This window comes from Ovis aries, chromosome 15 (assembly GCF_016772045.2).
Source record: "Ovis aries strain OAR_USU_Benz2616 breed Rambouillet chromosome 15, ARS-UI_Ramb_v3.0, whole genome shotgun sequence".
NCBI classification, from domain to species: Eukaryota; Metazoa; Chordata; class Mammalia; order Artiodactyla; family Bovidae; genus Ovis; species Ovis aries.
Window position 1 is genome coordinate 44,231,975 of NC_056068.1, and position 20,971 is coordinate 44,252,945.

General features: G+C 47.4%; 1 protein-coding gene across 3 annotated transcripts; it reads right to left on the bottom strand.

The window, feature by feature from the left end:
* Window positions 1–6,837: 6,837 nt before the first annotated feature.
* On the bottom strand, window positions 6,838–16,661 carry EIF3F (eukaryotic translation initiation factor 3 subunit F). Of its 3 annotated transcripts, XR_006056356.1 has the most exons (9): window positions 16,245–16,661; window positions 12,404–12,474; window positions 12,084–12,163; window positions 11,519–11,656; window positions 10,086–10,177; window positions 9,565–9,701; window positions 9,332–9,445; window positions 8,730–8,953; window positions 6,838–7,155 (listed from the first exon to the last, which is right to left on the bottom strand). XR_006056356.1 is itself a non-coding variant. In XM_012095833.3 (8 exons), exons 1-8 carry the CDS (start codon window positions 16,642–16,644, stop codon window positions 8,876–8,878), a joined length of 1,110 nt encoding a protein of 369 aa, XP_011951223.2. In that variant the 5' UTR covers window positions 16,645–16,661; the 3' UTR covers window positions 8,721–8,875. The 3 variants fall into 3 exon arrangements, 2 of the variants coding, with proteins under 2 accessions (XP_011951223.2, XP_060255340.1); XM_012095833.3 differs by lacking the exon at window positions 6,838–7,155 and having other exon boundaries at window positions 8,721–8,953; XM_060399357.1 differs by lacking the exon at window positions 6,838–7,155 and having other exon boundaries at window positions 8,721–9,445.
* Window positions 16,662–20,971: the final 4,310 nt, after the last annotated feature.

Genomic DNA, 20,971 nt, shown 5'->3' on the forward strand with positions numbered 1-20,971 from the left:
AGGTTCCAGCTGCCCTGAGTCTTGGGTTCAATGACCCAAAAGTCCAATAGTGCCAGAGGCCTCTTTGTTAGATGAGGACACTGAGTGGAGTCTGTGGAAAGTTCCAATAGGAGATCTTTTCGGTCTGAGAGCTAAGCCATGCCTTCGGCAACACAGAGTTACTCATTTGAAAGAGCAGCTCATGATGTGCTATGGGACCCAGGTAGCCTGTGAAGAGTTGAAAATGGGATATCAAGACACCATGATCAGAAATGCCCATCGCAGACTGGGTTAGCAGTCGTTAAGTTGGCCCAGTCGTTAGCGAGGTGATTATGTTCACTAGTCTTAAATGGACGACTCATTGTATGATGACAGTGGTACTTTGGGGTCAGGTTCAGAGAGTGCAAGGACGTTGCATGGAAAGAAAAGGTGGTTTGGACTCCATGTCATCCCCCTATTGCACCAACCTGCTCTCTCAGCTCACATTCACACCTGTGGGGGTGTTTCTGACTGCCATAGCTATAGGAGGACAAAAATTTGAGCCCCAGCCTATGGATGGGTTGGCTTCACACCATGTGCAAAACAAAAATGAATTGCAACATCACACACCCACTCAGGAGGAGTGCTAAATGTGAGTGGTGAGGGAAATCCTTCTCATGGGCAGTACACTTGGCCATCGGCTTTGCAGGTAGGGAGGCACGAACTGAGGGGAGAATACACATGGACTTCTGGGCAGTGGGGAGTAACTGAACTGGGTGGTCAGAGGCCTGGATGAAGCAAGACTGGAATACTGGAGAAGGAAGTCTGGGGGAAAGGGGTGTGGATGGACTAACAGGAACAGCTTCAGACTGGGCAGATTTTTGAATCTCAGTGCTCATCAGAAAGCGTCTGTTGCAGAGGAGGGGCCCTCAACAACCAGGTGCTCAGAATGATGTGTCTGGTGGGTATCAGTTTCTATCCTCGACTAAGAGTTTGGGCCCACGAACGGAGTGGGAAGGTGACAGAGATGGAAGCTCAGCATAGACCCAGAAACAGGGCTTTCTCTCACTGAGGCAGATTTGCGTACTGCTACTGCTGAATGCTCATTGCAGAGGCTGGATCCTCATTATGCTGTCATTCCTTGAGACTGCCCCAACACCGGGGAAGCTGATTGCATCAGACTCCCTCCACCCTGCAGAGAGCAGCAGGGTGTCCTTACTGGAACTGAAAGAAAGCTTTTCTGAATATGGACTCATCTTCCCTGCTGTAGTCTTTTCTCCAGCAGGGAGAAAAGATTTATAGAACATCTTACTATCAACCCAGGATCCTGTAGAGTGAAATCTGTTGATGGGAATGTTTTATGGTGAAGGATTATGACAATGGTTCTGTACAACAATGGGTCTTACCATATTCTTCATTACCTGGAAGCCAAGTGTGGAAAGTAGGAATGCCCTTTCAAAGACTTCACCTCAGCTTTGGGATGACCACCTTGGATCAGGTCACTGTCTTTCCAGGATGCAGTACATGTATTAAGCTATTGGCTGATAAACAGTGCTATGTCTCTGGTAGTTAGAACACACAGGGCCAAGCAGTCAAGGGGTGAAGTAGAATTGACCCCTTTCATCATCACCCTGGGGACTTCCTTGCAGGAACTATGTTCCCCATTTCTGTGACTGGTTCTGGTCTTTCAGGGGATGTCTTCCACTGGTTAACATGGAAAGTTCTCCATTTTGGGCTCTCCATGCCAGTGGACCATCAGGTAAGGAGGGGTCATCTGACACCTGGGTGCTGGAGGGGCTCTTGATGCTTTGAGGCCTGGTGATGGCAGCGACTAGGCAACCACAGCCAGCACCACCTGATGATGGCAAAGCCAAAGGCTCACACCCTCAGGACAAGTAGTCAGACCACTTTGGCAGCTGGGTTGTTGGGGAAAGAGGTGGTAAATATTAATAGTGGCTTAGGAGCAACCACAGCAGGGGAACTACACTTACTTACTTTATTCTACTGACTCTCCTGCTGAAAGTTTTTCTTTTTAAACGTAGAGCTTGCAGCTGACCACTGCCTTTAACAGTCCCGGGCAGATCAGTGGTTAAGACTCCGTGCTTCCAATATAGGGGGAGTGGGTTCGATCCCTGGTCAGGGAACTAAGATCCCATGTGCTGTGTAGCACAGCCAAAAGAAAAAAGAAAAAAAGTCAATGACAGAGTGGACTGACTTCTTGTGGGTCATGAACAGATCTGAGCAATGAAAGGGTCTATCTTTGCAGACTCTTTTGGTTCCCTGTGCCATAGCCCATAATCTCCCTGACTTCAGCACAGCTGTGATAGACAGCTCTTTGCACAGTGCTTGCACCCCACTTCAAGCTCCCCTAATCAGCTGGAAAAGTATGCTCAGTCCACCTGCGCAAGCACCCTGCAAGTATGAGGAAGTTAATCTCCTAAGAAATTCTTCAACCAATGGGAGAACTGGTTAAATGTCCCAGCCTTCAAGTCTTTCTGCAGGATAATTCTCAGTGAGATGGAAATGACCAGCTTAATACCATAGACTGTATTTCTTCCCCTCGTCTCCATTCACTTGTTTCTTGGAGGATATTATTGGTTGATTGTGCCCTCCTCTTCCCCAAAGATATGTTGAGGTTCTAAGGCCTGGTATATGCAAATATGACCTTATTTGGCAACAGAACCTTTGAAGATGTCATCAAATTAAGATGAGGTCAGCAGGGTGAGACCTAATCCAGTAAGAATGGTGTCCTTCCAAGAGGGATATATGCACACAGACCACAAGGAGAATGCCATATGACAACAGAGGCAGAGACTGTAAGTGCTGCAGCTGCAAACCAAGGGACAGCTGGGCCTTCCAGAAGCTGGAAAAGGCGAGGAAGGAACCTCTTCCAGAGGCTGCAGAGGGAGCATAACCCTATAAATCCCCTTGACTTCAGACTTCCAGCCTCCAGAACTGCGAGAGTAAGAAAGACAGCAAGTTTGTGGTACTTTTTAAATGACAGCTCTTAGGACTCTAAAACAGATTGCCTTCCCCCCAAGTCCTTGCCACACATTTTACTTTCAGAGGACTCAAACTAAGTAGGTCCCTTCTCCAGCTGCATTTTAGGTCAAAATTTGGGGTTTCTCAGCTACCCTTTACCTTGATCAGCTGAGTAGTCTTACCTGGGACTGTTTGGATGTGATCCTGCCTTGTACCATCTTCTTCCAACCTCCAGAGTTTGGAGAGGGCCCCTCCCTCACCTGCCCCAAACTCTAGTAACATACTGACAGGCTGGGCTCTTTCATAGGATGCCCAGGACTACTCATGAGCTTTGGTACCACTCTTTACCCCAGATGGAAAGCCCTAGAAACCTCATTTTGATAGTTGGGGCCTGGACGAGAGTTCCTCCTGAAAAGTGGAAGCTCTAAGATTTTTGTATAGAGGGTCTTGTAGATTACAATATGATGGGAATGAAAGTGGGCCCTAGGAGATTTATGAAGAGAAGTATCTCCAGGAGCTTTGTTTACCTATTTTGTACCAAGCTAGCCTCTCCAAAGTAGAAGGTGCCTTTTCTTTACCAGGCCCTTGGAAAGCCTACTCAAACTGAACTGGCAACCAAAAGACTTCAGTTGGTACCAGGGCACCCTCTGGTGGCCATGCCTCAGAAAGCCTCAGCCTTACAGCAGTGTCCCTCATGGGACTAAGTGGTCCGTTATCATGGACACAGAGACTGTTACAGAAACATCAACACAGGACTAGCAGCCTGAACGAGGCAGAAGATAGATCAAGAGGGACCAGACAGACCATCATGGAACAAACTGACCTAATCACAGTCTAGATCAGCACCAAATGCAACTGTTTTCCCTTCTGCGAGACATCATTGGGGAAAAGGGGGACAAAGCAGGATTTTCTTTAGCCCTCTAAGAGCTTGAATGGATTCCTAGACATTAGTGAGTGTAAAAGCAACTCAGTTCCAGCAGCTGGGCCCTGTCTGAACATTCCTGGCAATGCTGACCATGGCTAGTATGTGGGAGAAATGCTGATTTCATCAGGTAAGACTGATGTTGCAGCCACAGCAGGGCTTGCTGGAGCACAGCCTAGCCATTGCTAGAAGTTCTGTGGGTGCTGGAAGGTGAAATGGTCTTTCTGCCTAGAATGGGCTGAGCAGAGCCAAACAAGATGCCACCCCCTGCTGAAGCCTTGCCTTTGACTCCCCGCCTTAGGAGGTGGGGGGACTCAGTCTATCTGTTCAATCCTTCTTGGCCAGAGCAAGACGCTACGCCTGCTTCCCTCATAGGTCCACCAGTGATTATGGGCCATGTTCTTCACAGGATCCAGAACTTTCTGGTCCTTGCCAGAGACCTCTTTGTAAAGGCCTCCCAGAACTTCCCTGGCCCAGCTTTTCCCAGGGACAAAGCTCTGAAGTCATTCCCTCTCTAGGGACTCCAGCAGAGCCCAAGGCCTTGCCTATAGCCAAGCAGCCCACAGGCTCAACTGAGGAGGCAGGCTGGAGTCAGGAACAGGGAACCGTGTGCTGATTCCCATGTCCCCGCCATGCTCTCCAAAGCTACATTTTTTTCACAAGGACTTTGGTTCGGGCTGACGGAGAAGAGGTTTATGGTGATTACGGACCCATAGAGGGCAGAGGCTGGGGTCATACGGTCTCCGGTCCCCTCAGCTTCTCAATCCCTCCCTCCACAGTGGAGAGAGGGCAAGTGGAAGCTGAGATTTATTCTCACAAAGGTCTCTTCCCCTTGCAGAGGCTGGGCGGTACTGTGTGGACTTCCTCGGTGACAACGCGTGTCACAGAGTAGGGGACACAGATCACCCCAAAGAAACGTAAAGCCAGATGTTCACATCTGCACACAGTTGTTCACCAAGGAATGTTAGCACAAGATTGGAAATGACCCACATGTCCAACATTAAAAAATTTAGTCTGCCCACATTTCATAAAATTTAAGTTGAAATTTCAAAAACTCGACTCCTGATTCAAAGAACTCGAGATTCTGGGAGGATCTGAGGAAGCAGGTGTCCCCAGAGAGGACAGGTAACAGAAACTGTTGCGGCTGTTATGGCAACTCTATTTTTACCTCTAGGCCGCTACATCCTTGGAAACACAACTCCCTATACACGGACCATTATAAAACTGCCTAATATTTTGATCTTTATCTCACTTTCTTCAAAGCACTTCCTCTTCTGTGCCCAGTCAATTCCCAGTGTTTTTCAAGACTGAAGTCCCTCTCTAGCTTTCAGGCAGATTTAAGCCTGCCCTCTACTGTGTCTTCCCAAGACTTATTCCTATCTTTTTATAGCAACTAATCCATTTTGTCCTATTTATTTTTGTCTCTCCACTTTAAGACTGAAACTTGGGCCAAGGGGTAGAGAACATGGTTCACCTACTTATGTATCCCCAGCTTCTGATACTAGGTCTGGCACACATAAGCATCACTAAATACTGATAACTTGTAGGATGAGTTAAACAAATGACCTGTCTGGTATGCTCCCTCCCTCTGGCCCTTCTCCAAAGGATCCCAAAGCCCCTGGACTTACTATGACCAGTGTGTCTCGAGGTAATTATCTTACAAGCCACCCATTGATTTATTCACGTCACACACATTTACTGCAAACTGAATCTGTTTGGGTTGTTCTGGTATCTAACAGCCAACAGAACAGACAGTCTTGCCCCTCACAGAGCTTATGTTCTAACAGAGGGTAAAGAGACAAGTTCAAAATGGTGAGATAGATGCTAAGAACGAGACAGTTGTGGGACTGTGGCATGGGAGCACTTTCCAAGAGGAGGCAGCATCTAGACTAACCTAGAGCAGGAGTACTAAGCCAGCTAGAAGTGCTGTATTCCAGGCAGAGGGCAGAGCAAAGGGAGTCCAGCCTGTGAGTTTATGGACAAAGCTGAAGAGCCAGGCAAGGCCATGCTGAGCCTACAGACTGTGGCAGAAATGTGACTTCACCCTGGCAGTAGACACCTATGAACTTCCTGGTTGGATTTATAAGAGCAGCGTGGCTGCTATGAGAACGGATGGAAGAGGGGGAACCGGGCAGCTGTCCCCTTCTACTCCACACTGACTACCACATCAAACACTTCTATGACCAGAAGTGCAACTGATTTCCTCATGCCAAGCGATGCCCAGACACCAGCTGAGTGTTCTCCAACCTAACTCAATTCTGACATCATCTGCCTGGAGTCAGCACCAGAACCTAAGGCTGAAGTCTCAGTCCCACAAGACTGCTTCCCCTCCATTTCCGCCTCCCACCTCCATTTCAGATACCAGTCTCAAGTCCAGGTTGACACCAGAGCTTCTCGTCCACTGGCTATGAACTGGAGGTTCCCACAACTGCCTCCTCAGATTCAGTCGACTTGCTGGAGCAGCTCACAGAACCCAGGAAGTCTACCTACCGTTACTGCTTTGTTACAAGTCATTAAAGGATGTGACTCAATGGCAGATGAAGAGGCACAGGGTGAAGTCTAGAGGGTCTGAAGCAGAGGTCCCTGTCCCTGTGAAGTTTGTGCGCCCTGTCTTCCTGGTATGTGTCTTGCTGCTGGACACGTGCCTGTTCACCAATTCAGTTCTCCAAACTTTGGGCTTTCAGTGGAGGCCTCATCACATAGGCACAAGTGATTAAGTCAGTGGTCATTGATTGACTGCTCCAAACTTCAGCCCCTCTCCTGTCCCTGAGCTGAATGTTCTAAGCTCCAATAACATGGTTGATTTACCTGGCAACCAGCCCCCATCCTGAGGTAATCAGCTGCTATACAAACATCATTCCATTAGCATAAACTCAGGTGCAGTTGAAAGAAGTTGGTTAGGGATAAGATTCTCTATCGTTATTGGTCTTATTACTTAGGCAATTCCAAAGGGTTTAAGAACTGCATGCCAGGAATCTAGGAACGTGAATGAAAAAATTTATTTCTTATTGTATCACAGTATCACAGAGGGCAAGAGGGATGGCTGAGTTGTGATGAACTGTTTGAGGCATGATGGTGGGTGGGTGAATTAAGGATTCACCCAAGGTTTCTGGGCTTTGACAACTACGTACATGGTTGTGTTATTCCCTGAAGAAGTGATTTGTTGGGGAGGAAGCGACAGTCAACTGAATATGAAATATGCTGAATTTAAGATGCTTCTGAGACATCCAGGTGAGAGATGTGGTATTTCTGGAATCAGGAAACCAGTTCTGAATTTCAGCCAGAGTTGGAGCCTAGGCATCATTAACACAGAGAGAGTAATCAGCCCCAAGCTTCTCTCAGCTCTTCCAGGCAGAGGGCCCAAGATGGAACCCTGGGGAATGGAACTTGTTAGGGATGGGATGGGATAGGGGGGTGTCAGAGGAGGAAGGACCAGTTTGTTAAGGGTGTTGGGAGAAAATCAGGGAAGTGTGGTATCACAGGACTCAAGTAACACATGATGTCACACCCAGACACTGCAGTGTTTTCAGCAAAGGCACAACCACATACAAAGAGAATGTGTGAAAACACATTTCATGGAAAAAACAAACCTGTGCACATACAGGCAAAGCCTGGGGAAAAGTCATGCATCCTTGTAGGCACAGAGAGTGTTCTCGTCTTATAAACAACTCTGTGGCCAGGGTGGGCAACAACGGAGCAACGTTCGGTGACAGTCTTCCTCCAAGCCTTTGCACATACTGTTTTTTGTTTAGAATGCCCTATTTTCCTCTCTTCTTTTTCAATCTGCCTCTTTCTCATTCTTCAAGTCCAGCTTAGATTTCATTTCCTAACTGGAAGTCTTCCATGAACTGTAACATCTCATGATTCCCAAAGTGACAGTCTCTTTGTCCCCCCTGCAGGTTCTAAGCAGGCACCAGGACCTCTTGCTTAGTGTACTGGTCAGCATTTGATAAGTATTACATGAGCCAACACATAACTTGACTTCTTCAGCCTTTTCTCAAAACATCTGGTGTGGCCCCAGTTTACAAAATGTCACATTTATCTGCATTTAAGACTTCACCATTTGGTAAACTACCCTGTAACCCTACCTTTGCATCCTCAGCTTCCACCACTCTCGAGTAGCCAGGGTTTTCATATATGACCAGGCCTTTTATCACCTTTATCAGAAACCAGGCAACATCCCAGACTGCTCCCATCTCTCACCATCCAAGTGTCAACCAGACTCCAGGTCCTCCTTGGGTCTGCCTCCTGAACCCAAGTCTCTGTCACCATCCCCAAGGCCCAGCCTGAACCTGGGCTCTCGTCCTCTCTTGACAATCACAGTGACCCTCTGCCTAGCTCTCTGCCTTCTGTTTTTCTCCCTTTCCCTCCTTCCTCTATACCAGTACCCAGTAATCTTCCTGAAATCCAAATCTAATTATCCAATGCCTTCCCACAACTTCCAGGATAAAAATCCAAACTCCACAGGTTGTGGGCCCTTCTGGTCTGGCTCCTGCCTTCTTAGATTCTAAACAGGTTAAGCAATTTTCCATGTACTTCCTTTGTCCCAATCACCCTTTCCGGATTTCCTGGTTTTAAGAAAAAAACATCAGCTCAGATATCATGTCTTACATAGACTCTGACAGACTCTGGTCAGCCCTTACATTCCCATTATGTTGTATTTTTGCTTTATGAGAGCAGTTATTTCACTGGGCAACTAAACTATGAAGCAGACAGTGGCACAAGAAAAAAATCCAGCCCTGGATTCAGACCACACACACACGACCGCTTCCACCAAAGTACTCACTTCCTAGTTCCTGGGTGAGCTCCAGAACTGCCTTTTCCCTTCCACCCAGAGGGAAACTCACATTAGATGGAATTCACTTACGAAAGGTACTCTATGTTTATTTAGAGTCACAAGCAGTTGATTGACTCAGTGTGACTCAGACCACAGACACCATTTCTCCTTCACTCCATTCTGGGTCCTGGGCTTGGCTGGGGCCCAGTGTAGCAGGAGGGTTGCCCGCGGCCCCTTCACAGGTTCACAAGCTTCTCATTGAGGGCAATTTGTGACTGTGTGAGGTTGGCCAGATATGTCACCATCAACAGGTCCTAGAAGAGAAGGAATCCAGGATGAGTGCGGGGCTGGGTAGAGAGTAAGCAGAAAGGCTGGCCAGCTGTGTGATGGACACTGAGGGTAAGGCAGTCCTGGGCAAATGAAAGCTGGGAGAGGCTGACTGAGAGTAGGAGGAAGACAGAAAGGAAACGCCTGAGAACATCGTCCCATCTCTGATACACCCGAGTCATGGGAAGCAAAGAAACGGCAGGAGAATCTCTGAGCACCTGTGCTCTCCTCCTCACAGCCTGGACTGCAAGGGGGCCAAACGTGCTGCCCCACCTCCTCTGTCCTCTCCAGGCCACCTCCTCCACCCCCTTCACACGTGTACGTGCTGAGGTGCAGGCTCCCAGGAGCCCAGGGACGCCACTCACGTTGATATTGCTGTTGAGCATGGTCTCGAAGTCCTCGGGAACTATTTTGGGTACTTGGTTAACCAGACTCATCAAGAAGCGGCCCACGGTATTGTCGGCTGACACCTTCCCAGACTAAGCACCAAAAGAGTCAATGTAGCACGGTTAATTCTTGCCTCTGAGACCGCGGCTTCGCCAGTGCAGCCCCTGCCGCCTCGCAGCGGAGACCCACGCCCTCCTCCTCCCGTCCTCACCAGCACGTCCTCCGCATACTGCAACACTGTGCTGAGGGCGTCCTGGATGCGAGCGGAAGCCCCGCCCACTTGCTGCAAGTCACTGGAGAGGCCGATCACCCGGTTGGGGCTAAAACAGGTCTTCATGATCAGGTCAACTGTGGGAGCAGGCGGGGTGCAAGAGACAAGAGAATTCAGCCATCCCATCAGAAAAGCGAGCTCTAACTACCTCCTTCTGGACTCAGTCAGCTTCCCTGAACTCCCCACCCCCCCCCCCCCCCCACTAGCTTTTCTTCCTCTGAGAGAGTTCAACTCCTGCACCTAGGATGCTAATCACTAGTTTTGGTCTTATATGACTGGCCACGTAGCCTCTGGGGCTGATGATTTCCCACCTCTAACAACTTCTCAAATAATTCCTTGAGTCCCATACAAACCTTAGATCAATGGTTGCTCTTAAGCCACCCAAGGTCCTCCATCCTTGTTATATAGAAATCCCCTCCCTTGAAAAATGTCCAGGACCTAAAAATGGGGAGGTCACTTACCTCCTATGCGTTCAGTGTCGTAGTATGTGTATTTCACTGTTAGAGGGGTGAACATCACCCCCATGGTCCTCCCAGGAACACCCATTAAAGTGCTGCAGAGACAGAAGTCAAGGTTAACAGATGGCTTTGGGGGACAGTTTCCATGTTCGGTCCTGGCTGGGAAAGCAGGCATATCAAGAGTATGGCTTCCAAGGTTCTGAGATGAGAAGGTTGGACCAGATGAAGCCCAGAGGTCTGAAGAGAACAAGCCACTTTCTTCCCTTAGCTCTTTCCACAAACCAAACTCTTGGCCTGAGAGAATGGACTCAGCATTTGGATGGGGCCTGGACCCTTTACAGAGGATTACTGCACACACTGAAATCTCAGTGAAGAGGACAGGACGCTGAATATCCCTGTGGAACTGGGTGCCTAGACATCCTTCCCCACAGAAAGAAGTGACAGGACAGGTCTCTTCTGGGACCAAAAAGCACTCATCAGCACTGAAAAAAAAAATCTATTCTGGTCCATCAAGATTAGACTGGGTGCAATAATTAATCTCAGTAAAGGTGACTGCCTTTACTTAGTCAACTATACACTTTCGTTGGATCTACAGGAGTCTGAAATATTTGGAAAGGCTAAGAAATCAACAAATAGAGTTTAGTAGTATAATAACTGGCCTGTAAGAACTGACATGCACCACCTCTATCCCACCGCATAATGGTTAACGGGTCACTTCAGCGTCAGAGATAGAAACAGCACAAAGTTAAGTGTCGTAAGAGATGCACTAACAAAGGGCATCATTCCAAGGAGAAAATATAATCCTTTCAACTCCTACAGCCGCCGCTTTTTTGGCATGCCACTATAGCCTTTCCCAACATCCCCCATCACCCAGCATTCCAGTTGCTTGCAAGCTCAATGTGCCAACAGAGCAATGTTACTATCATTCGAACTGTACTATATCCAGGATTAATAGACATGTGTAAGATAAGGACAGCCATTCTTCAATCTGTACTGCCCTGTTTTCTATGCACAGTTTTAGGGATTTTGACAAACTTAAGGGCAATTCAAAAAATCAGTGAACGTGGAGAAGAATCCTGGCCAGCATGCCATGTGAGGATCGGCGGTAGGAGCTGTGTATGAGTTAACTTCTGGAAAAGATGACAGGAAAAACGAGCTTGCTCAAATACCTAAAGGGCTGCCCTTGGAAACTGGCTATGAGCAATGAGCAGAAGTCTGGGCAGGCAAGGGTCAGTGAGTGGTAACTTCAGGGACAGTTTCTTTCTGAGTAAAACCTCTCCAGTGATAACTGCCGAGAGTGAGGCAGGGGCTCCCTTAGGAGGCAGCAAGTTGCAGACTGCAGGATGACACTGGCATGGGGTGGAGGCGGGTGTCACACCCAGGCTTAGCAGGAATGAAGGAGCCTTCATGCCCTTGCGGCCCAAGCCCCCGGTCACCTGACGTAGGCCTTGATGCTCATGCGGCCATTCTGGAGGCTGGTGTCCACTGTGAGGTGAATGGGGTTGGGGGCTTCTCGGCTGTAGTACTCATGGATCAGCACTGAGTGCTCCGTGATGTCATGGCCTGTAGCGTACCTGGAAAATGGAAGAGTTGTGGACTCATGTCCACATGTGACATCAATACTAAACAGGATGGTGGCATGGGTGTCTCTGGGCACCTGACACCCTTGCAGTAGTTATACCCCCAGGGACAACATTGAGGAAAAAAAAAAAAAAGCACACTGATAATTTTATTAAATCAATTAAAACAAGGCTGACTTAAAAGCTCATGAAAAACTAAGTCACCAGCAAGGCAAAAACGACTTGCTCAGAAGCTGCAGCTCAAAATGAGTATTCTTGGCCTCACAGGATCAGAACTGCCAGCAAAACACACAGAATTCCTGGCCCCTTGAGATAATACACATTCAATACCCTGTCTCCAAAAGAGGAAGTACGATACCTAGTCAGGTGGCAAAAGGCGCTGGCAATCAACCAGAGACGTTCCACCCCTGTCCCAACTCACCAGCCCAGGATGAGCTCGTTTGGAGAGACTTTCTTGTGCAACTCATACATGTTCTTAGCAAATTCCATGTCAACAGCCACCTAAGAAGAAGGGCAGAAAAGAAGGCTAAGAAGCCACAAGTCCACAGCAAAATGGGTGAACAGGACAAGAGGCCACTCTCAACAAAGAGGAGAGGCCCGGCAAGTATGTCCAAATGGAACAAAGCTCTTCGAACTGCAGTTCTAATTATGAGCATGGCACACTTGGTGTAGGAGGGCCTCACAGAGAGCCTGGCAAATGAATAGTCATAGTCCGTATGGGGGCCTCAAATCCCCACTCACCTCATCTTCTGACTCATTGTGTGGCACTGAAAAGCAATTGGTGACTTCCACTGAGTGCTTGTCAACGGTTCCTGTGAGAGAGAATAGTCCAAGTGTTATAAAATCTTGGGCTTCCAACTGCCCCAAATGCTTTCAAGAGGTCTCCTCAAAGTCAAGGAACAACAACAAAAATCAAGTTTCAGCCATGTGCACCAATGGAAGCTGGGTTTTCCAGAGAAATGAAACTCCACAGTTATCTCCAACTCTCTTCTTTAACAGGGTCTATTCTTCCTTCCCAGGGCCTCCTTTTGCCTCACTTCCTGCTACCCATCCTGCTCCAGATCTTCACTCTAAGATCTTCGTCTTTCAGCCTCTGGACTTTCTTCTTAATATAATTCACCTGCACAGCTGCCTGGAGGATTCTCACTGTGTCTATGAAGACCATTCATGTAGTAGCCCATCCTCAGAGAATACTTTTAGGGAGCTTCCCCTGTACCTCCCTGCAGCCATATGGTCCCAGTCATAACCTTAACCCTACCATCATCCAGAAAACTTCTCCCTGTGAACACTAAACATCACGCCACAAACTTTTCCTAGTTCTGATATTTTTATTCCTGCTACATTGTTTCTTGACCTCACGAAGACTCTCAATCCTTGATTGCTCCTTACCCTAACCTACTAGCCCCTCCTGCTAGCTTCCAGTGCTTTCTTCTCCAACAAACTACAATGTTGCTCCTGACCCATCAGGGTCATTTAATCCCACTTCACTGTGGTTTCTGCCCTCTTGGCTGAAACTATATCCCCAAACCCAATGATACTTTTTCTTTTTAATTGAAGTACAGTTGATTTGCAATGTTACAAGTGTACAGAAAAGTGATTCAGTTATACCTGTATATACACACATATTCTTTTTCGGATTCTTTTCCATTAATACTAAGTATAGTTCCCTATGCTATACAGTAAGTCCTTGTTATTTTACATTTAGCAGTATGCATACTCTGTATCTTATTTGACCTCTTGTCAACAGACTTGACCACTCGAACTTCTGAAATAGTCAAGTCTTCTGTACTTGCATGCCATTATGGCATCCTTCTACTAGAGCATTTATCACATTATACTCCAGTGACTTGCATGTAAGAGTACATCTTCATCTTGAATCTAAGGTTAAGAGTAGCATTCGTTTTATCAGCTTTTGAATTCTAAGTATCTAATAGTTTTATGGCACATAAAAGGTACTAGTGATTTAATTTAACCAAATGGAATATGTCTCATGAATCGCTTTCTAACTTAAAATTTCTAAGGTTCTCAGCAAGTGGAATCTGTGCGTCACTCTTCAGTAAGCACTGCCTCTGTAACATCTAGCATTGTACCACGGTTCCATTCTGGAAGAGGAGCTGAAACCCTAGATGACAGCTGGTCTAACTCCGGTCACTGTAATATTTGGGGGCACCTAATACAAACCTATTTCTGCTTTACTGACTATGCCAAAACCTTTGAGTGTCTGGATCACAATAAATTGTGGAAAATTCTGAAAGAGATGGGAATACCAGACCACCTGACCTGCCTCTTGAGAAACCTACATGCAGGTCAGGAAGCAACAGTTCGAACTGGACATGGAACAGCAGCCTTTTCCAAATAGGAAAAGGAGTACGTCAAGGCTGTATATTGTCACCCTGCTTATTTAACTTCTATGCAGAGTACATCATGAGAAATGCTGGGCTGGAAGAAGCACAAGCTGGAATCACGACTGCCGGGAGAACTATCAATAACCTCAGATATGCAGGTGACACCACCCTCATGGCAGAAAGTGAAGAGGAACTAAAAAGCCTCTTGATGAAAGTGAAGGAGCAGAGTGAAAAAGTTGGCTTAAAGCTCAACATTCAGAAAACGAAGATCATGGCATCCAGTCCCATCACTTCATGGGAAATAGATGGGAAAACAGTGGAAACAGTGTCAGACTTTATTTTTGGGGGCTCCAAAATCACTGTAGATGGTGATTGCAGCCATGAAATTGAAAGATGCTTACTCCTTGGAAGAAAAGTTATGACCAACCTAGATAGTATGTTCAAAAGGAGAGACATTACTTTGCCGACTAAGTTCCATCTAGTCAAGGCTATGGTTTTTCCAGTGGTTATGTATGGATGTGAGAGTTGGACTGTGAAGAAGGCTGAGCGCCAAAGAATTGATGCTTTTGAATTGTGGTGTTGGAGAAGACTCTTGAGAGTCCCTTGGACTGCAAGGAGATCCAACCAGTCCATTCTGAAGGAGATCAGTCCTGGGTGTTCACTGGAAGGACTGATGCTAAAGCTGAACTCCAGTACTTTGGCCACCTCATGCGAAGAGTTGACTCACTGGAAAAGACCCTGATGCTGGGAGGGATTGGGGGCAGGAGGAGAAGGGGACGAACGAGGAAGAGATGGCTGGATGGCATCACCGACTTGATGGGCATGAGACTGAGTAAACTCCGGGATTTGGTGATGGACAGGGAGGCCTGGCGTGCTGCGATTCATGGGGTCGCAAAGAGTCGGACACGACTGAACTGAACTGAATACAAACCTAGGGTGGAGAATTGAGAATTGTTTCTTACCATAGAGTCCATGGGGTCGCAAAGAGTCCGACAGGACTGAGTGACTAACACTTTCACACTTTGGGAGATTATGAGTAGAGGTGAGGGTGGGGGTATGGGATGAAGGACAGAGTGAAAACTTTTCCTGGGAACCTGGAAAATGAGTGGAGCTTAAAGGAAAAAATAAGGGAGAACAAGCAAAGAGAATACAAAGGCTTGGTTTGAGATAGCTATGGCAATGTTCGTAAGATAACGGATCAACTGAAGTTTCCGTGAAATGCTACTCTCTCAAAGATAAGAGAGAGAATGTGTGTGTCAGGAGTGTGCATGATGCGGTGGACGACAGCAACCGACAGCTGCTTCATACCTAGTCTGTGTCAGCACAGTTAGATGTCTTCAGCAAGTCCCTGAAGGAAAGAGACTTCCCTAACTTTTGCAGAAGTCTGGCTACAACTACCGTCCTCTTCTCAATACACCAACTGTCTTCTACAATGGAAACTATTACAAGTTCAAGGGTTAAGAAAGAGAAATCATAAATGGGACTAAACTGGAATCACAAAAGTGCCCCGTATCTGTGATCAAGATGGAGTGAAAAATTAATCTGATGGGACCCGACGTCCCCAGATAAAAGAATACATCGTCAGAAATCCCTTTTTAGGGCTTCTCGGTTTTACTCTAACATAAAGTACCCATTTCTCAAATTTGGAACATGTCAGGGAAAAAAGTTATTTCTCCATGTAATCGTTAATACAAAGAATAGATTTGTATTGTATTAATTGTGTCCAAACGAAGAATCACAGTCTACAGTGGGGGAACGGGGGTCTATATTTCACTGGTGACTAGTATTACAGAGAGCGAGGAAAGGCGGATCAGGCTTAGACGTTTAAGAAAGCAGAATATTGAAATTCAAATGGGTTCCTGCCAAACTGGTTTACTTGCTGCGAGGGATATCTTTCTACAGATGTCCCCACTCCATTGCCAACTAGTTAGAAAAAACTTCTCGGTTAACACTCGGAAAATAAAGACCAGTAGTAGGTAAGGGGGGAAAACTTGGTCACTGGGTTTAAGGAGTCAAAAGGTTTTTGACGTCCCAGTAAGGTTGTGAACACATTTTCCGTCGATTGGGACTAATAACCGTTGAAGTGAAATGCTACTGCAAAGATTAAAAATAAAATGTGAGTCACTTGGCACACGATACTTTTTCAACAAATAACTACAAGGGAGTGAGAAGAAAGGGGGACAAGATAAAACAAGGTGGGCAGTAGAGGAGAACGTCAGTTTCCCCTGACCACTCACCCAGCAGGGTCCCGATAACTCGGGCAGCTCCCTCGTTGCGTCGCTCGTAGCTGTCCACGATGGAGGCCAAAATGACCGGGTGCAGCCGGACCACGCGGCCGCCGGGGAAGGGGCCTGGGAGAGCAGGGCCAGAGAGAGACTGTGCGGGGGTCTGCGCTGGGGCTGGCGCTGAGGCCGGGGTCTGGCCCGGAGCCGCGGTCGTAGCCGCTGCTGCTGCCGGGTCTGAGGATGACGCGGGAGCCGGCGATGGAGCTGGAGCCGGAGCCGGCGATGGAGCCGGGGCCGAGGCTGAGGCTGGGGCTGGGGCCGGGGCCGAGGCCGAGGCCGGAGATGAGGCCGCAGCTGGGGCTTCGGACGGGGTGGCGGGAGGCGCGCTCGCCGGTACTGCCGGTGTGGCCATCTTGTCGAGAGAGAAGGAGCGAGGAGCGGAAGGGAGCGAGTTGGAGAACATTAGGAGCACCATAGGCTGAACCTGCACCACGTGAACTAGGTGCTTCTGCTTACTGGCTACTGATGATGCTTCTCAGAGCTACAATTTCCGGCTCTGTGTTTGTGCTCTTTGATTTTGGTCCGATGCGCACTCAGTGAGAATCAAGCTAAGTAGTTCCGAGTAAACTTGCGACCGCCCTGGGAGGAGAGAGACACTGCCACCAGATGGAGCCATAGAGCGGTGCAAAGGTCGCAGCTGGCACTTCAATGGGATAATTGGCATCAAGGAAAGAGCTTTGTTCTTGACTGCATCCTAAGGTGTCCATACAGTGTGTCATTCATTAAACAATTTGAATATGTGCCAGACACTTTTAGGAGCTATCAGAGAGCAAAATAAAGACCATTGTCCTTGAAACTTTACGTTCTAGTAGAGAGAGACAAGTACTTTTACACGACTGAAGCGACTTAGCAGCAGCAGCAACAAATGTGTTAGTGAAGAGGGAAAGATAAAATTTTACATAAACTCCTGCTGGTTCTGCCTCTGTAACTCTAGGTCATGTAGCCTCAGAAAGTGAGGACTTAGAATACTAGGAACTGGAGCTTATCTCACGCACCCTTGTCCTGCTCTTTGTGATTGCCCAGCCCCTGCAATCCTGCTTAATCACGCGCGTCCAAGTAAAGGTCAGCCATTCATCTCCCCGTTTTGACCCCTGTTCCTGTGCCTGTGAAACGCCTTAGTTTAAATCAGCCTGTTGGCAGCTAGTGCTGTCCACTATAGTCTGTCTATAAAAACTCTGTAACTCCTTTGTTCGGGGCTCAGAGCTTGGAGTGTTAACTCCTCTGGGCCTGCTGGCTTAACAAACCTGAGTTCTCCAACTCTCCGAGTATGGTGTTTGGTTTCTCGATTACTGGTTTCTGCAACACTACGTGTGGAAGGAGCTCTGATCCTCACTCCTTGCGTAACTTTGGGCAATCTAGAGGGTTTTTATTTTAAGTTCCTGAGCCTCAGTTTCCTTTATTGCGTGAGGGGTATGATAACATCTGCCTATGAGGAAACTTGTCAATTCCTTTAGTTGGATGTGCCAGGTTCCAGCCGGCAAGGTGAGTGGGTGAGGTTGGACTTCTTAGCCCGGAACTCATGCCCAAGAACTACTTTCTCCTTGGATCTACCTTTTTTGATTAGAATTCCCTCGATCGTGCTCCTCTGTCGGTATTCTGGGTACATTGTTTCTTTCCCCTTGAGAAATGGAGTATTTCCTGACATATCACTAAACAAAGGAAGTCACCCATTAGCGATTAGCCACCACAGATGGTGAGCTGATGAGCTTGAGGGAATTTAGGAAGGAAAGAATACCTGCCATTTAGCAGCCTAAGACTATAGCCATGCCCCATTGTGAGCCCGGAGGAAATTCAGGATGTGAAAACACAGAATATTGGCCCCAGATAGGTGGATGCATATTAAAGGAACGATTTCAGTGAGCCTGGACTCTTGCATCTTCCCATACAAATAAAAGTGCTAAATTCCTTGAGATAGCTGGTTTTCTTTAATTAACAATAATCTTTTGACATCCAGACTTACCAGCCCTTTGTTACAAAACTCTGTAACCTGGCCCCCTGCCTGGCCTCCTTGGAGCAGCTATGTCAGGGTTACTTGAGATGTTGCCTCCTGGGCTTGAAGTCCTAAAAATTCCCATTGAATAAAACATAACTTTTAACTTGTAGGTTGTGAATATTTTTTAAGCTAACACCCCAAACACAGGTAAAGAGCCAACCCCAGGAGGACTGACGTGATCCTTGCATTTGATGACTTAGATGTTTAGCAGTCCCTGTAGAGCAGGGCCGGTGGACTTGAGGTTGGGTTGGATATAGAAGCCAGAATTCAACAGTGAGGGAAGGATCAGGTTGACTCATGGTATGGGTGCTGGCTACTCTCTCAAAGAAACTGCCTGGGGGAGGAAAGGAGACACTTAAAGCAGTAACAGAGGGAACAGCAGGACTGAGATGGGGACAATTAACCAAGGGTAAGGATTTAGAGGAGAAAGAAAGATTGAATATACAAGTGCAAACAAGGTGAACTGTCTCCAAGGGAGGAAGGAGGACTGGATGGGAAAAGCCTAGTTTAGAGGGATGGTCTTGCATGGCATGGGGGACCTGCTCGAAAGGCTGCCCTGGGCTCTGGCCTGCCTTCTGGATGCCTGGGGGCGGTGGAGGGGGCATCTTCCTTAGCCAGGGCTGGTCCCCTGAGATCCCATGGGAAAAAGTCCAGAGGCAAGAACCACTCCAGTGAAGTGTTGCTGCTCCCAAATGACCATGCAGAACATTGGGACCTCTCCATGTGTGGATTTGAGTTGGCTGTGGACCCTGCACCCTCAAGAACTTTGCCTTTATATCAGGAGATTAAGGACCTTTTTTGTTTTGGAGGGACAGAGAAAAGGATGAATCGAGATTCAGAGACATTTGAATGGGGGAGAGAAGGGACATTGCAGGAATTCCTGTCAAATGCTTTTCTCAAGAAAGTGGAGGCAAGACCATCTGCTGAGAATGGCCGGGCAAAGGTGGAGTTCAGCCTTGGGGGATGGACAGTGTTAGGAAGAGAGATGGAGAGTGAGCCCTCAGCAGCATTGAACCATTATCTGAGGACCTAGCTTAGCCCAGAGATCTCAAGGATCCCATCAGTCTTTGTGATTTTCCTCTGCTCAAGGGCAGGAGGAGAGCGATCGTTGGTGTGGTCTTTCCAGGGATGCTGACTGGCTGGAACAACGGCATTCATACATCCAGATGCTGGCTTTTTAGTGGCTGATTGAGGGATCTAGGCAGGCTGAACCATGTAAAAAGAAACTCTGGGTCCAGGTTTATTAGCAAAGGGCAGAAGGCATGGGGAGAGAGAAAATGGACTGTCCCCTTACATATGGGAAATGTGTTGTGTACACAGTGAATGGAGTCTTAGGGCTCTTCAGAGGAACCAACAGGAAATATATATTTATGACAAGGAGCTGGCTCAGGTGAGTAAGGAGACTGACAATTCCTAAGATCTTTGGTGGATGAGCTGGAGCCAAGGAGAGCCAATGTGTACTTCTAGCCCCAAAGCTGGCAGACTCCAGACCCTAGAAGAGCCTATGTTTCAATTTGAGTCTGAAGGCTGGGAAAGACCAGTGTCGTTGCTCAACAAGGGCTTCCCTGCTGGCTTAGCGGGTAAAGGATCCACCTGCAAGGCAGGAGACATAGGAGGAAATGGCAACCCACTCTAGTATTCTTGCCTGGAAGATCCCATGGACAGAGGAACCTAGCAGATTACAGTCCATGGGATTGCAAAGAGTTAGACACGATTGAGCACGAGCATGGACTTACTCAACATTTAGGCAGGGAGAGTTCACTTAATTTGAGAGAGGGTCAACCTTTTTGTTCTATTCAAGCGTTTGGTGTTACAGAAGGCAATCTGCTCTACTCAGTCTAGCAATTTAAATATTCATTTCATTCAAGAGTACTCACAAACACACCCAGAAAAAATATTTGATTGAGTATTTGGGGATCCTGTGCCCCAGTAAAATTGACACATAAGATTCTCCATCACACGTGGGTTCCTGGCTGTCCTGAGGAACATGCTTGCCAGTCCTGCCTGACAAGCCCAGGGTCATAGCTGCAGGCTCATGTTAAAGGTGGACCTATAGCTTGGTGCACCAATCTACACCCCCCCGACCCCAGTAATGGCTGGAGAGGAGGGAGCCCCAGCTTCAGTGACAACCCATCACTTCATGGCAAATAGAAGGGGAAATAATGGAAACAGTGACAGACTTTATTTTCTTGGGCTCCAAAATCACTGTGGATGGTGACTGTAGCCATGAAATTAAAAGTCACTTCCTCCTTGGAAGAAAAGCCATGACAAGCTGAGACGGTGTATTAAAAAGCAGAGACATCACTTTGCTGACAAAGTCCCTATAGTCAAAGCTATGATTTTTCCTGTAGTCATGTATGGATGTGAGAGTTGGACTGTAAAGAAGGCTGAGCACCAAAGAATTGATGCTTTTGAACTGTGATGCTTTAAAAAGATTCTTGACAGTAAGGACAGTATGGAGATCAAACCAGTCAATCCTAAAGGAAATCAACCCTGAATATTCATTGGAAGGACTGATGCTGAAGCTGTAGCTCCAGTATTTTGGCCACCTGATGGGAAGAACTGACTCATTGGAAAAGACCCTGATGCTGGGAAAGATTGAAGGCAAGAGGAGAAGTGGGAGACAGAGGATGAGATGGTTGGATGGCAACATTGACTCAATGGACATGAGTTTAAGCAAATTCTG

Excerpts from the sequence above, each read along its gene's own strand:
- EIF3F (XM_060399357.1), bottom strand. The coding sequence starts at position 16,644 with ATGGCCACACCGGCAGTACCGGCGAGCGCGCCTCCCGCCACCCCGTCC. Across the intron at positions 12,164-12,403 it reads ACAATGAGTCAGAAGATGAG|GTGGCTGTTGACATGGAATT; the intron begins GTGAGTGGGGAT and ends CCTTCTTCTTAG. Across the intron at positions 10,178-11,518 it reads AGCATCAAGGCCTACGTCAG|CACTTTAATGGGTGTTCCTG; the intron begins GTGACCGGGGGC and ends CTGTCTCTGCAG.